Raw genomic sequence first — 27,020 nt, 5'->3', positions numbered from 1 at the left:
ATTATTGAATAACTTGAGTGCAAGAGTCGGAAAATTCTGAAAGTTGAGCTAATCGAAGATTGACAACTGTTTCTAGAACACCAATGATGGTAGCGTAGCGAGCGACCTGATATACTACTGTATATTCTCAGAGACCCAGCTACGCCGCACATTCTGATCCGAATCTTCACAAAGTTTACATGCATATAATTATTTGTAGTTTGAAGACATTTAGATCCCATTGCCCTCCAAAAAAGATGAGTGTCTTACAAGATAGAAGACGAGTGCTCCCACCAGTAGATACGATACCTCTACAATTCAAGGAAGATGAAGGGTCCTCAGGGTCAAAAGAGACTACTATTGCCCGAACGCGCACAATTAGACCAATATTTATTAAACAGAGTGTAGTAGCCAATGCCAGTGGTTCTGCCTACCTCGAGGTGGAAGATATCAAGTTACAATGCTCAGTTTACGGACCCAAGCCAATAAGGGGATCATTTACACAACAAGCGGATTTATTAGTAGAAGCCAAATTGCCCAGCTTAGGACAGGATGCATCCAACGATAAATCTGCGTCGATTGAAAAAGATATCACTTCATTTGTACAAACATCAATTACTCCCGGTATTATCTTAACTCAGTACCCTAAAAGTTGCATTAATATTATGATCACAGTCATTTCGGCTGATCTCGAAAATAGAAACTTCAAGTCATTACTGGCTGCGGCTACTAATGTCGCCAGTCTTGCCCTTGTGGATGCTGGCATTGCTCTCTACGATATAGTCACCTCTGCTTCAGTACTGTTGAGTCGAAATGAGAATGGGGAAAGTTTGTACTTTGATCCAGAGACCCCACGAGAATCAGAAGACATCGAAGGGGTTCTTAGTTTCATGACTGGTCAAGACGAAAGTAACATTGTTGGAATGTGGCTTGATGGAGAGAACATCACCAGTAAAAATTTGACGACCCTGACTGAATCTGCAAAGGAAGCTGCTTGCCAAATTAGAACACTATTTAACGGCGTTATACTTCAAGAGTTTCATGATAAGGAACAGGAAGCTTCAAATTCTAAATAAAAAGAGAATAAATCAGTTATTTATTATTAACACATCTATTTTTTAATTTTTGCCCAAGTAGATTCCCAGGCACACTCTATAATTCGCAGTCATCTATGCAGTTTTGGGAAGACCCTATACGTAAACTTACTATAAATCATGGCTCAGATGGAGGTGATGAAGTAGCTGTGACGAACGGGCGCAAAGCAATATTGACTTTGCGCAATCTGGTAGCCAACTCGCGCACATCATCGTCAGCAACTATAACAGCTGGAGCCAGTTCAACACCATATACTTCCTTGATTCCATAGGCAATTCTAGCCACGACAGGTGAGTTATCTGTCAACATCAAACTATCATCGATATCTTCAGGCGCCTCGAGATTACTGTCTTCATAGCATCTTCTCACAAGCTTTAACAAACCTTCAGCAGTACGTTCGATACTATTTCCACCATCGCCATCATCTACAATTGACTCCGGAGTAGCCACAATTTCGAAAGGTGGAGAGCATGCCATAACATTATGCTTACCATCATGGTGATATCTGAACTCATAGACGCCCTTCTGCCAGAACAGCGTATTGCCAGAGAAAACCACCTTACCGTGATCGAAATTGTCCTCTATAATAGAATCTGTGTGGTCCAAATAGCCGGACTTGTCCACGGCAGACCATCTACCGGCACTCGAAACACGAGTGACTTCTGGATGGGTATTGTCAGTCAGACGATACAAGCCGATCCAATCTTTATTTGAATGTTTAGGGTCGGCAGTCCACGAGACCGTTAGCGGTGTACCATACTCAAACCGGGCAATAGGATTGTTGTCTTGATTAATACTGGAAGATCCGGGAATATGATTTAATCCACCGGTGGCGCCAGATATAGTTAATGAATACAAAGAGGTATCCACATGAATGTCATCGGAGACACGTACAATGGTCATTCTAGCAGGATATTGCTTCAGTAAAACTTTTGTATCTTCAACGACACCCTTTACGCCCGAGATACGGGGCTTTGCTTGATTTAGGAATCCTTCAACTGCTAGCTTTGTATCTGAAATAACCTTATCGAATGAACCCTGGAAATGGTTAACTCTACTTTCAAATTGTGGAGCTGCCAGTTTAGTAGCCTGTCGAATGGTTTTGGTAACACCTGCCTCACGCCTGATTTGACTACCATATAACTTTTGCATATGTGGTTGTTCCACAAATCTGATAAATGCAATACCGCCAAAGGTCCAAATGAAGGCCAAAAACGTCACAGAAGATGAGTTAGAAAGAAGAGCCATACCCCATACTCCTGCAATGCCAAATAGTCTCTCGGGGTTATTGAGATATCTGTAAATACCCGAGTAGGTCAACTTTTGAGATAGCTTTGTATAGAAAAAGTCCCCAAAAAACCAACCATACTCTCCTAGAGATTCGTAAATAGAAAACGAAGTCCACATTTGTAGGATGATAAGCATAATACCGAGGATATATCTGAAAGGCCAGAACGGGATGTCAACTGGCGAGGACCACTGACGAAGGCAAACAACAATAAAACTAACATATGACATAACTGTACTGAAGTTGTATATAACCTGCCATTGCTCATAGGCATCCAGAGGAGTCAGACCAAACTTGAGGAAAATACGGGTCCAATACTTGCTCTCACTCTGTTTACGAAGGAGATATCCCAAACCAGCATTATGGAACAATCGCCAGAATAAAGCCGATGTAAATGTGACAGTGTACCAGAAGTAGTTGTTGGGAGTGAAGTACAATGAAGAAGCATATAATGTGAGAAGAACGAGTAAAATATCAGACGATCGTGTTATATTAAACTCGTAGAACACAAGGAGAGCCTTCGAACGTGGTTTAGAATACAGATCCTCTTCACTAACAACATGATGATTGGCAGAGGCAGAGTTTACATCGTGGTCATCTTCAATAGCAGTAGCAGGAAGAGAAGCACTGTCGATCCCGGTAGTGATATTTCCACTTCCATTGATGCTGGTTCTTGATTTGCGAGAACTACGGCGAGTTCCGTCTCGTTTCGCAACTGGAACAGGCGGATTGTAAGTTTTCTCAATGTGTGGGTTTTCCACAATAATCAGAAATGCAAACTGAGCAGCATGCGCTAATACAGAAGCAAAGAAAAGAGTATACGATGCTGCCATAAGTGAGATTCCATAGAAACCAGCATATCCAATTGAGTACATAGGGTGAGGGGCCATTTCAAATACACCGTCAAATGTAAGATTGACATCTTCAAGGAAGAAGAAGTCACCCCAATACCAGGCATAGTCTTTAACAACTCTATGAGCATCCAATTTCACCCACAGATTGAACAGGAACAGAATTATTCCGGCCGTCCATCTACCAATTACTACAATCCACGAATGACTCGTAGAAGATGCACAGCTGAATGCCAGCAACATATAACAGGTAAAATCACTCATCAATACGAGATCAACGAAGTTACGAAACACCAACCAGGTGTTGTATTCGAGAGGGACCTTGTAGAAGTCATAAACGGGATCATTGGTAAATTTCACAGACAAATCTCGTTTAATCAATTGATGAAGAGTGGAATTACCGCTTTTCTCTTTGTCGAATAGATTTAAATCTTGAGCCCATCGAGTCAAAGTCTTATGATTTGACTGTTCAGAGAGTAGCCAACCGATACCAGCATTATAAGCAGCTCTCCAGAAAGCAAACATGAAGAAGAAGACCCAGGGGCGTGCCTTGGCTGGAAGCCAGAAGTAAAGAACCACATAGGACAACAGAATCGATACAATGGCCAATTCAGATAATGACTTCTTTAATCTAGGGTCCAGTAGGTTACGAACCATATCATGAGTCTCGGGAACGGGAAATACTTGACCAGAAGGCGTTCGGCCATAGATCTGTGAAGACAGAGGTTTTTTTTCTTCTTCAGACAAAGAGATCGTTGAACTACCATTTAATTTATCAGATTTCGTTTTATTTTGGGGCTCAGTATCTTTCTTTGCTCCAACATTTCTCTTCGTTAATTGAGGCGAGTCATCGACCCCTGCGTGGGAATCTGCCACTATCTGGCTGGTCTCGGAACCAAGGTTTCCACTCATGTCGGTCAGTATATCAACACAATTTCCAAGAGCGGAATATCAGTGATAAACTTTTAACGGCTACTGTCCTCGAGCCAATCTCAGTCCTTTTGTTAGAGTGCTGATAGAAGTCAAGTCTCGCTGTTCTTTCCTTAAGTATCTTGATCTGTTCGTTTGTTCGAAGTTTCACATGCTACATTAATCCCCGCTGCTCCATGCACAATTATGTATTCAACATGCACATATCAAGCTAAAAAGCCTCAGTAAATGCGGCCCGCGGCGCTTAGCTAACGGTCTTGTAGGTAGGAAGACGTTCTATCTCGATCAAACCAAGACCCCAAGTTCCCATGGGGTATCTCAGGATGAAAGTTTTCAAGTTTCTTTACAAATTTTCAGGATTAGGCAGCCTGTTTTACCTCTACAATTTGAGGTCACGTGCGAATACTTTGATATGTGACGTTTTGCAGATCTCACCCAACAGCTGTCATTTGCCAGATTAGCCAACAATTCGGAACAGGGGCATTCGGAACGACTACTGCCCCTGTTCCGGGACGTATGTATCGGCAAAATTCGGGACCAGAATAAATGAACATTAATGTGCACAGACCCCCAAAACGCATGGACTAAGTTTTTTATGAGCTTAGGTTTTGTAAAGTTGGTTCTTTCATTCTCACAGAGTTTCGATGGACAGCTAAGATCCACTCACTCTAACGCAATTCATCTCATCTGGACGGAGAGCTACAGTAGGGTCATATCAGTTGGCATCAACCCCGCTCGTGCCCTAGCTTAAGCCATTTACTTCGGTAGCATGCATCTTCTACGCCTTCAGAGATCAGATGTGTAAATGCAGCTCTAGTGTAATGTAATGCCAAGAAGAAGTTCCGATTCCGATAGAGTATACTTCTTGTGAACCAGCCATAGTAATTAAAAAGCCACGGCTTAATATTTAGCAGCGGTCCACCACTCCCCATTTTTGCTTCTGCAAAGAACATCCCATTTTAGCAATCTCTGGCGCTTCTCCAACGGCGAGCCCACTTATGTATTTTTTTGCTGTTGCGACTTGGCAATACATGAGAACGCCCTTCGTCGACCAACGAACCGCCTGATACGTTGGACTATCATTTTAAAGTTTAGGATTTGCCCACAATCTGGCCAAATAGAGGCAAGGCACAGCGTATCAATGGAAGCTACACCTGCATTCTAAATCGATCGACATGAGCAAATTGGGAGATATCTGCAAAGAACGTTGGCCAGATCAACGTCGTAAGGTGGAGAACAAAATCCAAAGTCGAACTCATCGCCCTTCTCGCTAAAATTTATACCCAGATTGTTCGGGGTAGTAGATCCACATGTACTTAGAGTCACCCTAGATCAACAGGGCGTATGCCCCCCCTCCCCCCGCTCCTCAAATTATACCATTATGACCTTTCATCTGGGGCCTTGTGACTAGGAGTTCTGTACACTGTCATCAGGGCCAAATCCGAAATTATCTGAAATTCTAATACAGCCATGTTTAGAATGTTACATATAGCTTTCTGGATTTGCCAGACTCATCTGTTATATCCAATCAGAGCCCAATTGTTGCATGAAAGATACTCGGCTCGACAGTTTCCATTTGAACGACAAAAACGTTGTCTTGTCTGCATACTCTCCTGTAATCGGCTCTGCCTTCACGGTGCTGGGAAAATTCACAACCTTGGGGTCGTTCGTTTCGTTCGAAATAGTGTAGTTCATTGTACATCAAGTTTAAACTTCCTCGGATCTCCAAGTGATCCAACAGATGAGACCATCGGAAGAAATGAGAAAAAGAAATCCGAGCAACACGCAACACACGATACAAGCAATGTGGCAGATTGAAAATCCATGACCTCCTTTTATTTTTTTCATGGGTCTTTTTCAAAAAAGTATGAAAAAAGCCAGACTGTCATTGGGAATCAAGCTGGACTTGACATGCGTCATACTATGCAGGGCTAATTTTGGGCCTGAATGCATTTATCGACGGCAATTTGAAAATTCCATTATATGCAGTGTGCAGTACGCCGAGTTTTGAAAAGAGTTGTTAGGTAAGGTACTGCCAAAGAGCCCAGCTAAGATAATGTCAATTTGGACTATACCCGAACCTGTACGAAAGGTATTTGATAGTTTTCCTCTAAAGGTTAACGAACCCACGAAGTTGCCATTAAATGGTAACGATGCTGGCATGGCAGTATCAAAAGGTCTGACACATGTTTACGTTTACAACATCGCTGAAAATGGACTTTGTACTGATCCCCATTGTTTAGAGGTACAAAGTTGGATTCAATTGAGAAATAAACAAAACAAAACAGAATCTGATAAAATTACTATCTCGGCGTCTTCTGTTCACGTATCGCCGACGGATTCCCTGCCTTTTATTGTTGAGAACAGTCATAAAATCAACAACATCAAACCACAATCCACAAAATCCGAGCCAGTTGGCAGGGTAAAATACCTCCAAGATAAGGGAAATTCTTCATCAAATGAAGAAGTATATTGTTCTTTAATAGACACCTGGTTGCGGAGCTGTTGGATAGTTTCTATGCTGGATCCACGACATTTGGCTATCAAAGAATCTATTTATATTCTAGAAGAAGAACGCAAAGAATTACCGACACAGATACTTTCGGTTATATCCAATCAAGTCAATTACCGTTTAATTCAAGAACTGGAGCCGCAATATCCTGAGCTAACCGCTGAAGCTAATTCATATCGAGCACGCATCACTGGCTATTCTCTGAACAGCAATATATTAGCAGATGTGTTTGACCGCGCTGAGGAATGTTTAGCTGTGTTTGAGAGTCTCTTATCCAAGAATAAGTCTCAGGCGATATTTGGCGACCTCAATGGTGGTACTGATCTCGGACGGTTGGACATTCTGTTGTTTTCCTATACACATCTCATTCTCTGGTTAATCCCGAATTCACAATTGGCTCGACTTATCCCTCCACTTGTACGTGCTCATTCTGAACATGTGTACAACAAAATCTTCTGTTGACCAAGTCTATTCACTCCAGGTAATATCAAAAAAACAAACTCCGCCTTGCATGGTCTCAGCACCGCATAGGTCAAGGCCTGATCACTTGTATATATATTATTATCATTATTATTATTATTATCAGTTTTTACAATGCTAACACAACAGATGTCTACAGCTGTATCCGACTCTGTCGTTTATGTAACACTACTTGGAATCCGCAGAAGACAAAAAACAAGAGGTACACAAAGACTGCTCCGAAAACCGTCTTGGCCACACTTTGATAGTTAGAAACATACACAAAAAATTGATCCCGCTGTTTAGGAAGTATTCCTGCTCAAGCATCTGGGCGAAATCCATTGAGAAGGTTGACAAGCTTTATAGCTTGAACATAAAGAGCCAGATATGTACTTACGCTTTTCCATCTTTAGGATCGGTAATGCTTCCTACCATGGACTCATGTTCGGCATGGAATAACAGACCGATTGCACTCAGAATAACAACGGCAAATACTGAGAGAATGGTACAGAACCATGCTCCAGAGGCCTGTAAGTATTAGTATTAGACTCTATGGCTTCCGATCTACTTGGGAATTATGTTGAGCACAGGAATGCCGAGATGAATATTCAGTCTCTATCTACTCAGACCATCGCTATCGAATCGATTGAATATAACTTACCCCTACGACTGGTTTCATGCTTATCTTCAAGGCAAAAATTATAGTCGTGTTGTGTACTCTCCTTATGGTCTCGAACCTCAGCTCTAGCTAGTTGTAGTGCTAGACATCTACTTAGAGATAGGAGGGCAGGGTAACTGTAATTGTTGATAGCATGCACGGCGTTAATGCATGATTGGTGGATTAGATAGCCTAGGCTTATACAACCCCCTGTCGCCCTGTCTGTCAGGTTCACCTGTCACGGTTAAATCCCAATCTATATTTGTCCGAAGTATGTAGGTCAGATATTGTAGCAGGTAGCAGGTAGCAGGATTAGAAAGTAGATCACTTGCAAGGGTAAATATGTATCCAAGTGAGCCAAGTGTAGGTTTGAGAACACCATCGATGCGCGACGTCTATCTAATATACGTACATAATTAAGATCATACCATCCCAGCCTATTGAAAGGACTGACGGGGAAATCGGTAGTTTAACAATATTATACAAAATTCCTCTTGAGAGCTAATAATCAGAGGATTTATATATATGTCTATATATGTCTTAAACCTCGGAAAAACGTTAATATTATTTTCAATGGCTGGCTGCTAAGTTAATTATCATTGCGCAGTTTTTATTACCTCCCAAGTTTTGGAATATTTTATTTGTTTAAATATATCCATATATATATACCCCATGATAATAATAATTCTAGTCTAAAGCAGTAGAAAATAATTTTGTTCGGAATTGGTGCTATTATTACTACTAAAAGATAAAGCTAAATAAGTATTTCAACACCGACCATTTCTACGGCTACCTAAAGTGAAGTAGTCATTATATCAAAGAGGACTACCGCATTTCTTGATGTAGTATTCTGGTTTCCAAATGGATTCATTGCAATATTATGCTATTTCTCTTTTTGCGTGACCAGTGCCGTTGTTGGCTAGATACATCATTCTTTGTTAATATGTTCTCCGGTTCCTGCGCAAACAGAGAAGGCGAGACATGTCTTAATAGTAGTGAACCAACACATTCCTGGCCCTAGCTCGCATCCAACTTAGCACTATTTTTGCTAAGACAGCGTATCTAAAAGTTTTGCTACTTCATTGACCGGAAACTGGATGACTTATGAGACCAGTCGCGATATCAGCCTTGCTGATACTTGAACTACACATGAACATTTGGGACCCCAACGTTTACCTAGCCTGGGGTTGAGAAGGATAAAACGGAGAAATATTGCAGAATCAAGTAGGCGCCTAGTGTGGACGCTAACATAGCCGCAATTGCCAGCTCTTTAGAGTTTGCCAAGAGCCTATATCTCCCAGCAGGTGATGTAATGTATGTGTGGAAGTAGGAATTATATCTAGCTTCTATTAGACAGGTATTACCGGAGATACACAAGAGAATTCTTATCCAAAGAGCACCATTTTCACGGTCAGTATTCCAATAAATAGAAAATCTACCATCTTTGATATATTGTTATGTGCCATCAAGGGCTGTAGTTATGCACAATTAGTGCTATAATCATCCCGTCTTGCACCCCCCCTGATCAATCCGATTACACCGGCATTGCTAATGGAGATACTCGTCTAGACTGTCAATATTTTTAGCTTTCTCTTGTCCCTAGATCTTCCTAGTCACCACAGTGTGGTGCCACGAGTCTTTTGTAGTGGCGTCCAAAGCATTTCTTTTTTGGGGTCAATCGTCATGGAGAAACGCAGGAACAAAAAATACGGTCAAAAGAACTTTGATAGATCTTGCATATACTGATGCACGCTACTGCAACAGCACTTACAATTACTCGTTTCGGCTATGAATGGCCGAGCACAAGTCGGTAAGGATTCCCGCTTGTTCATGCAATATTTTTATTCCTGACAGATTCTAGCAGCACTCCTTCCGGTCCGGGTCTTCTTACCAGAACCGTTAAGGGCCTTTGACCTTTTTGCTTGAAAATGTCCGTAAACAAGTACTCAGCAAGTTTGAAATAAAATTAGCTAGTACTTTTGTTGATGTCGTGATCTTTCTATAGTGTACCAGGCATGGACCTTTGCCAGTGCTGTTTCGTACTATATCTCATTTTAGGTTGCACAAACTAAGTCGAGCACACAGTCCAGTTGTCCCGACCTCAACCAAACTTGTCTTGATGGCCGGCAATAACCCACCAGTCCCACAAGCAAGAGTTTCAGCATAGATTACGCAGGAACGGATACGAAGACTAATCTTGTCCTTTCGAGAGAACAATGTCTCAGTCAATGAGAAGGCGAGCGCTAAGCTCCGCTCTTAGATATTTCAGAGATCCAATGGGATCTAGATCGAAGCTTATTAGAATATTACAACTGGCTAGCTCAAAGGAGGCGGCTAAGTGGTGCAGTTGGATGAGGTTCTGAGAGAGCTCTGTCCCCCAACACAAATGTTATAGCGTTCGTACAGGTGTTGACCAGCCGGCCTATTCTAGTCTTCACTCCCGTGATCTACTTGAGTTGCTAGTATATTTCGATAAATACTGAGACCTCTAGATAACCTCTGAAGCATGCCAAAGCCGCTTTTTAGACAACCATAGGGGCCAGGAGTAAAGCACATTCAGCGCCCTTCTCCTCGGCGGTAAGACTTAAGACACCTCGTTGAGCCTATCGTTCCGCTTACGACTAGGACCAGTTCTGTCTGTGCCCACCACCCCACTTGTTTGTCCCGTATCGAGGACCTGTGGCTGCCTCACATAGAACTGTCATTCATATTTGCCCGAGTATCCCAATTGATGTATGCACAGAAGGTGGCGCATCAGAAGATCAATCCAAGAGTATGCATGGAACTCAAAAAGAAAACCCTGGGTACGGAACTAAAAACAAATTATGAATGAATATACCCTGGAAAAAAATAAAAAAATAAAAAACCGGCCAGTGGGCTAGCCACCGCTAAACCCAAGCATTTTGTCTGCGTCAGCTAATATTCTGGACATGGTTATATCCAAATAAGAGTCGAACAAATATATTTTTAGCTGGCATAGCTAGTCCTTGCAAGTTTCCTAGATGAACAATTTTCTAACTACAGAAAAAACGGAATAGCCAAAGGCAGAGCATTAAGTGCCGTCGGTTCTGGCGTTTTTTTATCAATTCGTATTATAAAATGATACAAAAAGACAAAAACTGGCTAACCCCTTAAACTTGGGCAGTGGATTAACTTTGCTCCTGTGCCACTCCACCTCAAACCTTAATTTATTAGTCTTTGCTCCCCAAGAAAAAGTAAAGTTTTCCGCTCAACTACCGGATGTCGGTGAATACAGCACTAACGCATAAACGCACGAGCGTAAACAGCGTAATCGGTGAATGTCAACTAGTTAATTACTCGCCTCGACTTCTTCGAATAAAGTTTGATGGGGTCGGTAATCTACTAGACTTTATATAAGTAGACATCTTTTCCCAGCTACTCGGTAAGAAATAGCGCCCAGCTAGGGAATCTTTGTCTATTAAACTGAGGGTAAGAAATTGAACAGGAGGGTTGAAAGGCGGACAAGGTGCCGCTTTGGAGTATAGTGACGGTGGTTATACTATGTGCGAAACGAATTACAGCCGGCTTCTGCTATAAGTGACTAGGCAAACGGATATCACTGAGAGCTGGAGACGGGAGTAATCAAAGAAACATAAGAAGATTAATGTTGCATGAGAAGATTAGATAGTAAGGCTTAGATAGGAAAGCTTTTGCTTTGGCAAAAGCCAATGAACCCTCTATACGGTTCTAAAAATTATCTACTGACAAATTACGAAATCTTCGAAATCTTCGAAATCTTGGCCAGCAACTTTTTTTTCCGAGAAATCCCTTTCGGATAGAATGGCATCAACTTATAGTTGAACGACCCATAGATAAAATGACGACTATTGTTTTTAGCTAAATTTGAACTTTCGGCATAACCACAAACTCCGAATCCGTGCACTGGAGTCCGAGCCTCATCTGTCGCATTTGGAAACGCACCTCATCCTCAGCTTAATGAGGCACTGCTACAGAGGTACTGAGGTACTGCAATGTCAGATGCTGCCTGCACATACAACAGCGACCCCATCTATCAGCTGCACATACCCCTGTAGCTAACATGTTTTGTATTTAAACTAACGAGCGGAAGCCTTCTCCTTCTCACTGAGAATTGATCCCAATAACTACTATTGACTGCATTTCATAAATTGGTCTAAACTTGACTTTGTTTTTTTGGTAAAAAATAGTTTTTTGTGAGAGTTTTTCACTTGAAAGTTTCTTTCTCCCGAATTACCAGCTTGTTTCTTACAGGAATTCTGATTATATACAGTGCGTTTGCAGTGCACCTGTTCATAATTTTGTTGCTGCCTCACAGACTGCCTGTAATTAAATTGTTATTTTTTTCTGGCGGAAATCATCAGCTGCTAAGAGTGACACAATTAAATCGGTCCTAAAACCATAACAACGGAATTATCTTAGCATCTGGAAAGAAAGCACCACAAGCATCACCAGAAACACTACAAATTCTAACTCTCTGTCTCGAGCTGTGTCTTTTTGCTCGTTATTAAATTCAGAGTTATTCATTCAAGTGTTCCGTACATTAACAGCGTGGATCTGCGGTCTTGACTCTAACGGTTTCCCATTATAACGATCAGATCTAACAAACCGTCTTTTTTCCGTTCGTTTGTGCTTGGTCTTTACTCCCTACCAAAAAGAGCATTTTTTATCCGCCAAATTCTGCCGCACAGGTGCATACTATAGCAGCCTGTTCTGTTTTGATCCCCACCAGAACTGTAAGATCGAGCTATTGGTTTATCGCAACGATTCTCCTTACCCAGAACTAGATCTGAAGATCTTAAGATCTATTTGGATTCCGTGGTACCAGGAGGCTATAGCTCCGTGCAAAACCCTTTTAACGATCCTATCAACCTTTTTTTTTTTGTGGCTTTCGATTTTTTTTGTTTCTTCTTTATTACTTCTCCAGACCTCAGCTCTAGTAGTTGATTTCACTCTTTCACTGTCGAAGTACCAATTATTTTAAATCTTTCCTGTTGATCGGGAAGATAAAAATAGACACCCAACTGACAACAACTTTTCCAACTGTAAACGCGGGCGTTACAAGTTCGACATAGAACTGTTCGATCAGAGTAATAAAGAAAAAAAATAGCCTGGTGCTTTATTTATTAATTGTATAGTTAGGAGTATGGAAAGACATGAAGTCATAATGGATGAAGAAGAATCTCCAGAGTTAGCTGCCAAATATGCAAAGATTTTGGAAGAAGTCATAAAGCGTAAGTATTTTTTGATATTTGGGTTCATTTTTGAATAAGTCGTGCTCGTGATGAGTTTCTAACTGATTGTTTAGTAAAGGTGTTCCTCATAACCGCACCTGCAAACTTCTCGCCAGGAGAGATCCTGAAACGGTATAATCTTCCCACTGAGGAGGTTATGAGCTGCATCTACTGGAATAATGTTTTTTATGTTACGGGAACAGATATCGTACGATGTTTAACATATCGTTTCGAAGCATTTGGTAGAGTCATCCGTAACCGCAAGAAGTTTGAGGAAGGTATATTCTCGGATTTACGGAATCTCAAGTGTGAATCCGATGCCATATTGGAGGAGCCCAAATCTGCATTTCTTGATTTCTTATACAAAAACAACTGTGTCAGAACTCAGAAAAAACAAAAAGTATTTCACTGGTTCTCTGTTGGTCACGATAGACTATTCCTAGATGCACTAGAAAGGGATCTTAAAAAAGAGAGTTCTGGAAAGAAGGCGTCTACCGAAGCAGTAGGAGAACCAGCTCTATCATTTAAATACGATAGTTCTCAGACCCTTCACGACCAACTTGCCCATATTATAGATGGTATTCCAAAGCCGCTCGCTGCTATTGCTGATGCCTCTACATCGAATTATTTGGTGGGCCAGTATCCATTTGGAAATATGGAGATAGGCCCAGATGAGATGGGAAGTATGCCTTTGCCTTCGGGAACGTTGGATGGACTTGGCCCGAACATGAAAAGGCAGTTGAATTTCCAACAGCATGAATTCCAGCAACACCCACAGCAACATCTTTTAAACTCTACATCTACAGCTGGTACAAATTCTACGGGATTGCCTTTCACCGCACCTGCCCCAATATACCTACAGTCACAGAATCAGGTGGCTTCAGGTATACAACAAAGTCACCATTTATTGCAGCATGGCGGCTCAAATTCGGTTGCCATCTCTTCAGCACAGAATTATCCGTCGATGGACGGATATTATAGCGCAATCACTGCATCTAGTAATGTTCCATCATCAACAATGGCAGCGGTAGCAGCGGCAGCTGCGGCCTCTGCGATGGCCGAAGCATCTTATGTCAACACACCGTTAGAAATCACATCGCTTCCCAACAACAGCTTGATAAGCAAGATGTCGACCATTGAAGAACCCATTCTCGTCAAGCCTGAGGTTGAAAGTGACTTCCCGCTAGACTATTTTCATGACAGCACGAGCTCAGGACAGCTCCTCACAGGTAACTTTCAACATTTTTCACAGCCAATTATACCCCCGAATGGCCATTATGTCTATGATGATGGGAAGACAGACCTCGAAACATATCAAACTGAGCTACAAGCACATTTTGACTCTGAACAGGGACAAAGTGCCACTTCTGAACATACTGGTGTTTATGGTACCAACGGAGTGCTCCAAACACAGCTGTTAACTAGTGAAAGACATACCAGTCAGAATCATGGTAGAGCTCATGCTGATTCTTTGGACGATATGGACTATGACTCCGATGGTTTCCGCCAGAATCAGGAAGATCCATTAAGAGTTGGTATGCGACCCAAAACTATCCGTGTAGTTCCAACACCTATACATACTGCTTTGAACACTCCGGGTACTAGATTACGGATTGGGAAGTTCACCCCCAACCAAAACCAGGAAAAGGCTCGACGAATGGAGAGAATTGAACGTATAGAAAGAGCATATTATCCAACCCCATCTGAATCTGGAACTAGTGATATTAGTATTCAACGGGTGGATCCTGATGATGGTATTGGAAGAGGAACTCCACAGCGAGGTGGAAATATTAACAACATATTAGGAGGACAGGACTTAATGATCGGTGCTGGAAGTGGTGAGGATATTAGAAATGCTATGTTTACGAGTAACGAAGATTATCAACCAGTCCCTCACCCTGTAGCTGCTACTACTGCTTATGGACCAGGCTATTCTACACTGGATGTAGACTACTGGCAAAGATATTAATCAAAAATATCATTATGAAACATTGACATGTCATGTATGAAAATGAAAATATATACGATTAATCTTAAATATGTACAAAGAAGCTTGTAGCGCTTCTTGAGATTCACTCAAAATCAGGTCCCGTATAGTTGGAATGGACTTCGGTCACATCATCTAAATCTTCTAGAGATGAGATGAGCTTTTGCAAAGATTGTGTTTTAGCTTCGTCCAGTTCAGCCACTGACGTATCTGGATTAGCCGAGTACTCAATACCCATGTTGGAGATCTTGTATTTTCCCGAATCTTTGATACCTGAAGCAACTTTACTGGTGCTCTGGGGTGATGTGTATATGGTAAGCAGCCCCGAGGTCTCATTTTCAACAATATCTTCAGCCCCCAGATCAATCACAAATTCGAATAGTTCATCATCAAGCACTGCGCCCTCGCCAAGTTCAATCCAGCCCCGTCTCTCAAATAAATACAGCGTTGGTGACAAAGTGCCAGAAAACTTCATAAATGCTGCCCGGACCTGCTGAGCAGTACGATTCTTATTGTCAGTAAGAGCCTCCACTACGAAAGCCACACCACCAGGGCCAATACCCTCATACAAAGCAGTTTCGGATTTTTCACCAGGGCCATCTGATTCACCTGATCCTCTTTTGATAGCATTTTCAATAACTTTTTTAGGAACATTCAGCTTCAATGCGTTATCAATTGAAGCAGCTAGTCGAACATTCATATTAGGATCAGCACTGCCACCTTCACGAACAGCTACAACAATCATATTGGCAAATTTAGTAGCAATCTTGCTCCTTAAAGCATCATTCTTAGCTTTATCGTGTTTTATAGTTGACCATTTGCTATGACCACTGGCAGTAAGAGCCGTACAAGACAGGTATCTCACTTGTTGTTTATGAAGCCCAGTGGATATATACAGATATCGACTTAACAATTGCCGAGGGGCCTTTGAAAATAAAGTCATTATACCATATATAACACCAAAAACGAAATCAAAAATGAAGCAAAGATGACCGAGAGATTGTGTACTTACATGGACAGATTTTGTACATAAAAGCCGTACTATTATTACTAGCAAATCGGATATGAACGGAGATCTCCGAGACTGCATGGTTCACAATCGATCGAGCCCTCCTAGATAAATCAACAATAAATCTTTAAAATACTATTGACTTCATTTATTACTAGATTATAATACGATAGTTCAAGATTTACCTAATGGGATTAGTTAGCATAAATATATTTGTGTATTAATTATTAGACAAGTGTTTTTGATTCTTAGGGTCTTTCAAAAATCCACCATCACTACTCGTTGATATAGATGAAGCTTTCATTACTATTACATCATTCGCTAACTCCGGAGTTAGCGCTTTCTTTTTGCTCTAATTCATCAGCAAGATTTAGTAGATATTCTCTCAAACGTCTGCCTTCAGTCCTAAGATGGTTATCATAGAAATGTCGGTTCATATTGTTATTGCGATTATTGGACGAATAAATATGCTTACAAAGTAAGCAATAGAAAAAGGTGGTTCCTTGTGCCTGCTTGGAGCTCGATGGCTGTTGATGTTGGGGAGGAAATTGGGCCTGTTGCGGATATGTTTGCGGAACGTAGTGTTGCGACTGAGCCTGTGGTTGAGGTTGAGGCGTGGCTAGTGGCTGACTTTGAACTTGACTTTGTATGCGCCCTTGGGATTTTGTTGATATTTGAGCATGTGAATTGGATTGGAGTGGAGCAGGTTGTCTACTTTGAGAAAGTGAAGCTGAAGGCAAAGGTGGTTGATGCGGAAGAGAGGGCGCTGTTGCCGGAGGTTGAGAAATGTATTGTCTATTAACCACGGGTGGTTGTCCACTGTACTGGTCTTGGCTCGAATTAAAAGTGTGTAGACCAACTCGATTTGTAAACGTGTCAAGAGCTTCCAAGTTGCTCATATTTAGACCAGCTAAATGACCCACGCTTCTCGTCCAAATTGGCGTTTGGTATAACCTTTGAGAAGAAAAATCCAGCTGTCTGCTTTCAATTGGAGATGAGTCTGGTGCTACCTGTGGAACCTGTGCCACAAGTACTCTTTGTTGCTCTTCAGGCTCGTGTTTGATGGAAGCTAGGTGTTGTTCATATGTTTCATAAGTTTCACCTTCTGGATGCGGAATGTGAGGAATGTGTTGCGACGAATGACCGTACGGATGCTCTTGTTCTAGTGGTTCCGCCTCAGTATATTGCTCACTCACATATCTATCATGAATGTCGGACACTGGTGGTTGATTTTGCTGTTCGGGATGTGTAGCAACTGATTCAAATTCTCCACTTGAGTAGAGAGGCATCAAGTCTCCCGGAATCATCATATTGCGCTGACCTGACAAGAATTCTTCTGTGTTGTGTCTGATATTATCAGAAATTGGCGCACTTGGTTTCACATCAACAACCGGAATATATTCATCTGAAGTCGCACTAGGTAAAGAGTCAGATCTAGTACTAGGGGGACCGGATGACAAAACTCGTTCGTTAGTTTCAATTTTTATTCTTTTTCTTCTGTTGTGGGCTGCTGTATATGATGATGACCCTGCTACAGGTGGCCGGTCTGGTGCCGTTTTATAATTGCTAGAAGTTGTGGAAGGGTTTGGTGGCATGGTAGAACTCCGGCTCATTGGTCTGCTGTCGTTTGCACTGGCTGCTCCGGTAGCAGTGATATCAGACTGTTCTGCATCATCCCAGGCGAAAGAGTTGACGGTGAAATCAGTGGGTCGAATGTCTGGATTCGAGAATGTTAGCTCAAGATAGAAGTGCCTAGCAATACTTCGCTTTCTTCCTCGAATGGGAGGCATTCTTTTTTTAAAAGAAGGGGGATTTTTTTTTCTTTATTCTATAAATTCGAGCAGCTTGAATCAATGGATTCTATTTCAGTTAAAAAATGTTCACAAGATGGAAAAATAGTTCGGAGTCAAAAGAATCACCTGAAACGCTCGACTCAAACCCTGAAACGTTTATCTGTACTCAAATAGGGGAGGAGCCCTAATATATTTCACGCTGTGCATCGCATGAAGTAAGGTTATTTTTTATCTTGCATTAGGGCGCACTAACTATATAGTTGCAGATCTCCGTAGATCCAGTCTTGACGGAAATTTTAAATTTTTTTGTTTTCAGACCATCACTTCTTTCCTGCGACAGAGTTACTTATTGAGTCAAACGTAGTTACAGTTTTACCTTAGACAGAGATGAGCTTGTCTATGTTAAGAAGATGCTTCTAACCTTGGCGGGGGCGTACCGGGTTGATTGAGGGGCCAGAAAGACACTTGTTAGAAATCAATTAGAAGTAAATAATCAAGATGGTAGTAATTCATACTACTCTGTTGGGTGGGAATCTCAGAAGAAAGAGACAGTTTCGTATTCTGTTTCAAAGTTCTAGCTGGCTGGTTCGCTTGTATAAGTCAGTGGTTAGTAACAGAGCGACGTCTGCTGATGGCTCGTCTCTAATACTTCCTGCTTAACTGAATCACTTTTGCTGCACAACTAAAGTTTTAAGGTATTCTCGACAGTCCCTGTTCTGAATCCTAGGTAGCATAATGATGTCAAGTTAACAATTTAGTTTCTGGCTGGTTGCATATAGTATTATTATCATTCCCTTTATTGGCGAGGTAGGGTTTCCTGATACAATGGGTAGGTCGATCACGTGAAGCATCAATTTTGGATAACATTCTGTTCTTATATTATTTGTACCGCATGTTTCTTTTCTCCAAAATCTCGCGGTAATATCGTTAATATGACAAGTAGAAACTTGTATTTTGAAATTGTCGTATTCTGATTTAGCTCGCACTGCCACCCTATTCTATTACATTACTGTAGCGAGCTTCGAGGCTAGGCCTTCTGCTACTCGTTGTTTGCACAGCCGTACAGCATCAAGGACTCAACACGCACGGGGGTATCTGTAGTTGATGAAGCCAGTTGAATCGCTCGAGTCATTTGGATTCAATCACAGCAGTAAGTAAACAGTAGTGAGCAATGTTATATTGCTCTATTACAGTCATGATGATTCACTAATTTTTAGATCACGGTCAATTGAAATTAACGTTTATTTTAGATGTCCAGTTCTACCAAGGCGTACAAAGACAGGAACTTTCTGGCGGTCATTGGCGATGAAGACTCTGTCACTGGTTTACTATTAGCAGGAATTGGCCATGTTTCTGATAACGATGGCGAAAGAACGAAGAACTTCTTAGTTGTCGATGCTAAAACTGCAACTGAAAAGATTGAAAAAGCGTTCGAAGAATACACCACCCGAGAAGATATTGCTGTTCTTCTTATCAACCAGCATGTAAGTTTATCTGACGAATATTAGTACCGCATGTGAATAGCAATTGAATAGCTAAAACCATTTGCTTGGTCCATTGTCTCCAGGTGTTTATTTATCTGATGATATTTGCGTGATATGGTCGTAAACTAACGGTTAGATTGCTGATAAAATCAGATATAGAGTTGACAGTTATAACCAAGCTTTCCCTGCTCTGTTGGAGATTCCTTCCAAGGATCATCCTTATGACCCAGAAAAGGATTCTGTTCTGAGAAGAGTCAGACGTCTCTTTGGAGAATAGGTGTTTTTTGGTATATTTATACATATATCCTTATTTAGAGATTGTAATCAATAACATAGTTCTATAATTGTACATCTTCTAATGGGGCAGGGGCGTCATCTTTCTTCTTGTTTTTCTTCTTGTTATTCTTCTTTTTGTTCTTTTTCTTTTTTGAAGCAGAAGTGTCTACAGATTCAGAATTAGCATTTAATTCCTCTTGATCATCATCATCATCCTCGTCATCCTCCTGAGCTACTTCACTAGTTACAGTCTCATTTGGAGTTGATTCCAGATCATTGTCGTGTGAACTTTCAGCTGAGGCTTTCTGCTCCTTGTCGGGTACTTCTTCCCTTGTTTCTGAGGGTTCATTTACAGCCTCTACAGAAGAAGCATTACTCGCTGATGCTTCTTCTTTCTGATCCTCCTTTTCAGTGGAATCTTCTGTAACAACCTGTGCAGTACTATCCTCCTCACTGGTTTCCACCCGCTGTCTATTTTCTACTTCCTGAGAAGGTTCAGATGCAACAATTTCTTCGTCAGCTGCTTCTTTGTTAACGGAATGGTCTTCAACAGGAGCTGGGCTGGAATCTTCTACTTTGGGGTCTACATTTTCGGAAGTACTTTCCTCTGTACCATGAGCAGCTGGTTCTTCTTCATGAGCTCCCTCATCCAGGGGGATTTCACTTGACGACGGCTCAGGTGCTGAACTTTCATCTTCGGGTAAGTTGTCCTTTGTAACAGCTTCAGATGACTCTGCATTATCTTCAGGCGCTGTCACATGCACAGTGGGAACATTAGAGTTCTGAGTAGTTGTCCTGTCATTCTGAACGACTTCTGGAATAGTCTTTTCACGTGAAGCAGGAGGAGTTCCTCCATTAACTGCTGGTGAGTTGGGGCCAGATGCTATCGTTGCTTGAGAAGTAGCTCGAGATCTTTGGAAAGTAGGCGGCCGCAACTTGGGATCAGCATTAAGATAGTATGCCCTTACACCGACTAATCTTCTCTCAGATTCACACGCCTTCAACCACTCTGGTCTAACCACAGGGATATTCAAATCTTGTGCTCTCTTGCATTGTGCACCCTCGGGTTGAGTGCAGATAAAATGAGTAGTGTCAAGTTTTACTGAATCCTGTAACGGCTTAGCCCCAATCTTCTCTGCTGTTTCCTCTAAGTCTGCTCTACTAATTTCACTACCATCTAATGACCCAACGCATACAGTTATACCTGACAAATCTGTCATCTTGTGGGTTTTAACAGCCACCTTTTCGGACTCGAAGGTACCTGCCGTTGTTTTCAGGACCAAATGGAAGGTATAGCTGCTATCAATAGCCAGACCAGAAAGTTTAGTTCCAGTTCTTTTCAATGGTGTAGGAATGGCACCAAATCTAGAACCGTTTTTGTAAAGAGTTAATGAGATAATATCGGCAGTAGCCACGTCTATCGGATCCCACTCTAAAACTAAACTTGTCTGTGTAACATTCTTAATCTTCAAATTAGGCGGACTTGGCTTACGCAATGCAAATTCTGATACAATTTGTTCTTGAATGGTTTGAAAGACTTTCCTATCGTTTTCTTCCAGTTTACTATCCTTATCACATGAAATTGTGATTATAGAACCAGCCTCGACATCAGGTGGTAACAAAAGAGTGGGAAATTCAATTAAGTGATGGTCCTCAGTAAGAAGAAGAGCAAGTGACGCATCTAATTTTCCTACTGTGAGAGATACTTTGACCATTGTAGCGTGCTATAAATGCCCCAAACTGGTCTTGTTCTTCGTTTGTTGACAATTGACAACTGATTAACGAAACGACAACGCATTGTCTCACGTACCAAGTGTACTAACACGCGGCTGTAGATCATCGCAGTCCAGAATGTCACGAACAATTCTATAAATTAGCTCAATTCCTGTGAAATATTGATAAGTCCAATATAATTAATGGGTTTATGACTGTTTCACGATTTCGATGTGTTTTGGAAGTTGTCTGATGTGTTTTTAAAGTGGGAATGGGAGATTTCCTTACGGTGTTCTCGTCACTGTCCTAGAAAATGCTCTCGGCCACTAGAATTGGTGAAATTGGGAAACTGTAAACAAATACTTTGGCTTCATCTCAGCAAGAAAACAATTCAAAGCTTACTTGAAATAGTATCTTATTATCTATTAAAAATATTGCATAAGATAAACTTGTTGAAATATTTATTAATATTCTACAATTAACACCAAACGTGACCCTAATCCTTAAGAGTTAATCGTAGGGGTTTATTTCTGTTCCAAGGTATTGAAATAACAGGACAAAGATGTTATTAGTGTAGCTTGATATGAGACTAAGATAGGGGCCGTAAAGTAGATAGAGATAAATGCAATTATGAGATGAATAGATAATATATAATGCTTAGCTGAAACTTTTGTATCGGCTAGCTGCGAGTGGGCAGATATGGTGTCATACCAGTACCATAGGACCCAAGTACAATGTCGTCGAGTAGCATAACTGATCCAGGTGGGGTTGCAGCATCAGAAGAAACAAGCTCAGTATCGTAAAAGTTAGGCGATGATGGAGGTGACACACATCTCACTGGGACAGCAAATCCGGTCTTCAAGGTGTTTTGATATTTCTGACTGTCAAGGAAAAACGACAGAGGAGATCCATCAAAACTAGCTGGAGATACCGTCGAGGTTGTAGAATTGATGTAGCGAAGAGTAGATGGTGAGATATGACTAGGATTGACACCAATGCTAGTGCCAGAACGTGAACCACTTGCTCTTGATGATGAGTGTTTATGGTGACGATACTTTCTGCCACCCTTTAATTTGTGGCCTGACTTGGCATTGCTTCTAGCAATGGTACGAGCAAAAGCCGCAACAGCATCTGATTTAGACACCTTTTTGTTTAGTATGCCATATTTGTGAAAATCGGAAGCCGAGTCTGATTCCAGTTCAGACTCGCTGTCGGTTTCACTGGTCCATCTGGAGACCACATTACCGATTTCTGGAGACGGAGAAAGTTGAGATGCAATTTGACTATTTGACTCGCGTGAAGGGGGAATAAATAATTCTGCTCGGCCATTTTTGATGACAAGGCGCACTTTTTTCCGAGAAGAGTTTGGCACATTGGCACAAGCGTAAAGCAGAGAGCTGTCCAAGCTAGTGGGTGCATTGGTAATGAAGTTGAGTGCAGAATGAAGATCCGTATCAGGTTCAGACAGCGTCGAAAAAGAGCGCTTCAAACCTAATGAGGAAGATACATCTGGTAATGATGAAGGAGTGATTGAACGCTTGACAGCTGTCTCAAACAAGGTAGGATACATGGGTAGTTCAGGGACCTTTTGCTTTTGTTGGAAAAACATTCCCGGATCCACCCCTATATTAGATGACTCTGGGCTGAAAACGTCAACATTAACCTTAATATTAGCGTCGTCTTCACTCAAAGCAGAGAAAATTGGTGAAGAGGGAATAGCATCAAGAGAACCACGAGCATCATTGACAGCGCTAGTATTAGTCTCATGATAATTCACCCTTCCCCGTAAAGGAGATGAGGCCAAGTCTTCAAACATAGCAACATTCCGATTGTCGTTAGCTTGTCGGCGCCGTTTACGGTTGGTCAATGGGGATTCAATTGGAGAAGAAGTGTACATTCCCAGTGATGGCAATGAGTTCTCTGTGGCATCAGGACTACTGGCCTCATCCGATACCTTGCTCTTACGTCGGCCAGCAGTCTTCTTCGATGGAGTTGTTCTCACCAAGGTAGTGGTCTGACTCTCGGCAGATGTTGTGCTAGTAGTCTCATCAATAATGAATGTAAGATTCTGGTTCTTTTCTCCAAGTACCTTGGGTGGCCTTCCCGGTCTTCTTGGGGGACTACGAAAGTTAGTTATTTGGAATGAAAAATCATTAGGTAACACATACTAGAACAGGATACCATTGACGAATGATAGACTTCCTGACTAGTAGATCGAATAGGCAATACCTCAAACTCTCTTAACAACCCCAAATGGACCAACAGGATCAATGAACCATTGAATACTTACGTTGTGGCACTGCGTTGGGCAGTTGTGGCACCCGACATTTTGGGAGGAAAAAAAGTTATAACAAATTGAAAAATTAAATAAAAAGCCGATGAGCGAACAAAATATCAAACTTTCTAGACAATGTGAAATTTAAAATCAAGAAAAAAAAGTAAACAAATGAAAGAATAAACGAAGGTCAAGAAGCCAGGAAGCTGTGAAAATGAATGACTTGAAATGAAATGTAACGAGCCTCAAAACTCAGATGACGATTATAGTCTGCTCTTCTCAGACAGTATCAAAAAGCAAAATATCAAATCGAAAGCTGAACCTTGTGGTTTTATTTGTTTGATCCAATGTATAATCCTATCTCAAAAGCTGGTCAAGGCGTTAGACACCGACTCAAGTCACTGCCAGATCGGAAAAAACAATATTTAAAGGGGGTTTTGGTTTTTGCCTTTCTGAGATTATCTGCTTGAATGTGCACCTGTAAGAAAAAGAAAAGCAAGTCAGGATCTGTGACGCGAAGCAGCTAAGACGCGAGAAATCTGGTGAATGAATCGCGCCGTGGTGGCTTTTGGGAGTATGCAAGTCAGTGTATATGCAAAAGCGGGTAAAACAGCTGAAGTCTCAAATAATCAAGCTGGTCGGTCGGCTAGTTATGCCAGCTGGCAGTTCTTTTTTAAAAAGCAGCAGCCAAATATCAAGATGCAGAGGGGTAACAGATCCACTCCCAGCTCTATACTCTCTTCTCCGCAGTATTTGAAAATCTGATAGTCTCGGAGATAGGTCAAATCAAATTACTAATTAGAGATTATGACCGCCGAGGTGTTGTCGCCGAGTAATATCGCAAAAAAGGAAACACTGCCAATAATATTAAAATCAAAAAATTCAGCTACAGAACCAGATTGGCTGAATTTGAATTATTTTTGATCTTCCAATTGAACCTGATAATTGTTTTGTGATTATAATTTCTGTAGAGACGAAACGGTGGACTTTTATCCTTATGCTTCAACTACTAATACTTTGGAGAAATCTTATTGTTAGCTTAGACTTTCGTCTTGGAATGTACCGTACCCACTGTTTGACAAACTATCAATTTAACCAGTATATGCACCTGCCCTGTATGCTGGAGCCCAAACGGAGATGATAATCTATCTGTGGAATGTGAGCCTAACGAACTTGAGAACTTTAGGAGTTTGAACTAGATAATATGGCTGATCAGTTCAGAAAGCGGTACTAAACGACGCCCCTTATGCTTTCAATACAAAGACTAGTATCAAGCAGCCAAGTTTAATAGTTGCCAGATTTAGGATGGAGATTTCCTTTTCGAAACGTGAAAACTGGCTGCACTTATCAGCTGCACTCTTTAATAAATATGTGCAGAAAAAACGTTCAAATAGCAAAACTGGCAGCAGCTGTCAGAGGGATGCCTACGTCCAGTCAGATTTGTTGCTAATATCCTAATAGAAAGTAGAATTTTCGTTTTCTGAAACTAATTCGAATTGAATGAAATTTTTAATTGGGAATTTGATCCTAGTCCCAAACTTTTAACAGGCGTAGGAGAGGTGATCAGTTTATTTACGCGTTCACCTCTTCGTACTCCCAACGTGTGGTGATGATATGCGATAAGGAAATTATCCCGAGTATTGGTTACTGTCGATCAGTCGATGAGCTGCTTGCTTCAGGTACTCAGTAGAACTGCACTAGTACCAAAGAACTCAGCAGGCTCGAATGAGGGCTGTATTGAAGTATTTTCCAAAAGGGGAGCAGCTTGTAATTCGACCCTCTGTTGATTTAATTGATCACCCTTTAACTGCGATAGTATGATACAAATTGGTGGAATCTAGGGTTGCAATTAAATAGCACAGCCAATGGCCAGGGTTGGGCTCTTTATAAATAAGACGATTTTAAACCGACAATACCCGCTTGGAATAAGGTACCCGAGAGCGCTAATGTATTTCACTTTCACTTTAAAATTCACGTAGGCTACTTACACCGAGTCTTGAACTCAATGTTGATTTCACTATTACGCTTTTCGGATTTTCAAGCCAGAACCACCTCCAAGTTCTACGACCCTCAAACTATGATATGATATAGGCAATTAACAAGCGAAATATTATGTGAGAGGGATGAGTTGTTTGTTGACTGCGCTCGTAATAGTATATAAACAAAATATAAACACAGATTATCTGAGAAGCAAAAAAAAAATTCAACGGTTTCCTACCAGTAGTAAACTTCGTTCTCCTCAGCAACAGGAAACAGTCGGAAGCTTGATCATGTACGCACCTGTACAGTATATTCTACTGGCTCACATCACCCGAGCCAACTCGACCATCTCGCCCAAAAATCTATAGTTATGAAGAAAAAACTTGTATGTTTTCAATTGAGTTTGTGGTTGGCTCATTTTCGTTAAAGAATGGTTGTTCTTCACTCTATTCTAAGTTTGTAATTGGTTTGTCAACTTCCGTCCGAGTTACTTGAGTTACCACTGTGCTGCCAGGTAACCAAGTGGCCCGTTGACCTTCTCAGCTGCATTGCAGGAAGTACGCCTACAACAACGGTCTAGAGGCTTAGTGGGTTACCAAGTAACCACCTCTGGTACATATCCGGCAAACTTTCTTGTCAAACCAATATTCCAATGTTTTCTTTCAGAAAAGAAAAAAGCTCTGCTTTCAGCAGGATAATTACACTGTAGCTTGTCATTTTTGTTGGCGTGGTTCGGTAATCGCTGTTTTCACCAAGGTGAACAGAATTATGCACTTTTCAATTACAGTTCCGTATTAGGCTAAAACAAAACACACCACGCAACCAATCGGTAGTAAGAAACAATAGTTTTATATATATACATCAATGTCTATATGCAAAAAGATGCCGCAATTGTACAACCTGCAACATTTTTAAAATGTAAATAGACCAGACCTCTTTTTACCAAAGGGGTATATAAATAGTGTAGCAACGAAAAGTCCTACAGTAATGCCAATACATACCTGAATCATTGTAATCCCCAACGACATGGCACTTGTAGCCATTGCTTGTTGGTTGGCTAGTTCAGTACGATTGGCCACGATATCATCGGCTACTTGGATACCTGACACTAAACTTCCTTGGGAAGCAACTCCTCCAGGGACTATGACAAAAATACCTGGCAGCATCGCTGCGAATGCTAAACCATGACCAACTCTTGAATATACATTTCCAAGAATACCAATCACAAATGCAGAAATTGCTGACGAAACTTGAGAAGCGCCGCTCAATCGCTTGTTAATAAAATAAGTTACCACATAACCAGAAGCAGAAATAAGAATCATGACGGGAAGTTGCCGAACAGACGCCTGGTTCACCGAGGCGATGCTAGAAAAGTTAGTAACCAACAACAATTCAAACTAAGTTTGTCGAGAAACGTTCATTACTTACAATCCAGTTGCAGCAGGAAGAAACAGAAACTTATACCATGGACTCAAGCCAGTCGGACACGTCACCTGGGAA

General features: G+C 41.3%; 8 protein-coding genes across 8 annotated transcripts; 4 read left to right on the top strand and 4 right to left on the bottom strand.

Moving 5' to 3' along the window:
* Positions 1-236: 236 nt before the first annotated feature.
* MTR3 (Mtr3p) lies at positions 237-1,055 on the top strand (the record flags this gene model as incomplete). Its single annotated transcript, XM_018880110.1, has 1 exon — positions 237-1,055. The coding sequence occupies one exon, from the start codon at positions 237-239 to the stop codon at positions 1,053-1,055; it is 819 nt and encodes a 272-aa protein (XP_018737961.1).
* Positions 1,056-1,191: 136 nt separating this feature from the next.
* On the bottom strand, positions 1,192-4,125 carry CHO2 (phosphatidylethanolamine N-methyltransferase; the record flags this gene model as incomplete). Its single annotated transcript, XM_018880109.1, has 1 exon — positions 1,192-4,125. The coding sequence occupies one exon, from the start codon at positions 4,123-4,125 to the stop codon at positions 1,192-1,194; it is 2,934 nt and encodes a 977-aa protein (XP_018737960.1).
* Positions 4,126-6,199: 2,074 nt separating this feature from the next.
* Positions 6,200-7,117, top strand: AWJ20_3110 (uncharacterized protein; the record flags this gene model as incomplete). The annotated part of the gene is made up of 1 exon (XM_018880108.1): positions 6,200-7,117. The coding sequence occupies one exon, from the start codon at positions 6,200-6,202 to the stop codon at positions 7,115-7,117; it is 918 nt and encodes a 305-aa protein (XP_018737959.1).
* A 6,043-nt stretch (positions 7,118-13,160) lies between these two features.
* STE12 (homeodomain family transcription factor STE12) lies at positions 13,161-14,972 on the top strand (the record flags this gene model as incomplete). The annotated part of the gene is made up of 1 exon (XM_018880106.1): positions 13,161-14,972. One exon carries the CDS (start codon positions 13,161-13,163, stop codon positions 14,970-14,972), a length of 1,812 nt encoding a protein of 603 aa, XP_018737958.1.
* Positions 14,973-15,075: 103 nt separating this feature from the next.
* Positions 15,076-15,933, bottom strand: AWJ20_3108 (uncharacterized protein; the record flags this gene model as incomplete). The annotated part of the gene is made up of 1 exon (XM_018880105.1): positions 15,076-15,933. One exon carries the CDS (start codon positions 15,931-15,933, stop codon positions 15,076-15,078), a length of 858 nt encoding a protein of 285 aa, XP_018737957.1.
* Positions 15,934-19,042: 3,109 nt separating this feature from the next.
* On the top strand, positions 19,043-19,300 carry VMA7 (H(+)-transporting V1 sector ATPase subunit F; the record flags this gene model as incomplete). Its single annotated transcript, XM_018880104.1, has 1 exon — positions 19,043-19,300. One exon carries the CDS (start codon positions 19,043-19,045, stop codon positions 19,298-19,300), a length of 258 nt encoding a protein of 85 aa, XP_018737956.1.
* Positions 19,301-19,614: 314 nt separating this feature from the next.
* Positions 19,615-21,267, bottom strand: CHS5 (Chs5p; the record flags this gene model as incomplete). The annotated part of the gene is made up of 1 exon (XM_018880103.1): positions 19,615-21,267. The coding sequence occupies one exon, from the start codon at positions 21,265-21,267 to the stop codon at positions 19,615-19,617; it is 1,653 nt and encodes a 550-aa protein (XP_018737955.1).
* Positions 21,268-26,431: 5,164 nt separating this feature from the next.
* PRM10 (pheromone-regulated protein PRM10) lies at positions 26,432-26,842 on the bottom strand (the record flags this gene model as incomplete). Its single annotated transcript, XM_018880102.1, has 1 exon — positions 26,432-26,842. The coding sequence occupies one exon, from the start codon at positions 26,840-26,842 to the stop codon at positions 26,432-26,434; it is 411 nt and encodes a 136-aa protein (XP_018737954.1).
* Positions 26,843-27,020: the final 178 nt, after the last annotated feature.

The sequence above is a fragment of the Sugiyamaella lignohabitans genome, chromosome B, assembly GCF_001640025.1.
Source record: "Sugiyamaella lignohabitans strain CBS 10342 chromosome B, complete sequence".
Lineage (NCBI taxonomy): Eukaryota > Fungi > Ascomycota > Dipodascomycetes > Dipodascales > Trichomonascaceae > Sugiyamaella > Sugiyamaella lignohabitans.
Note: the sequence above shows the minus strand (reverse complement) of the source record. Positions and strands in the feature narration are given on the sequence as shown.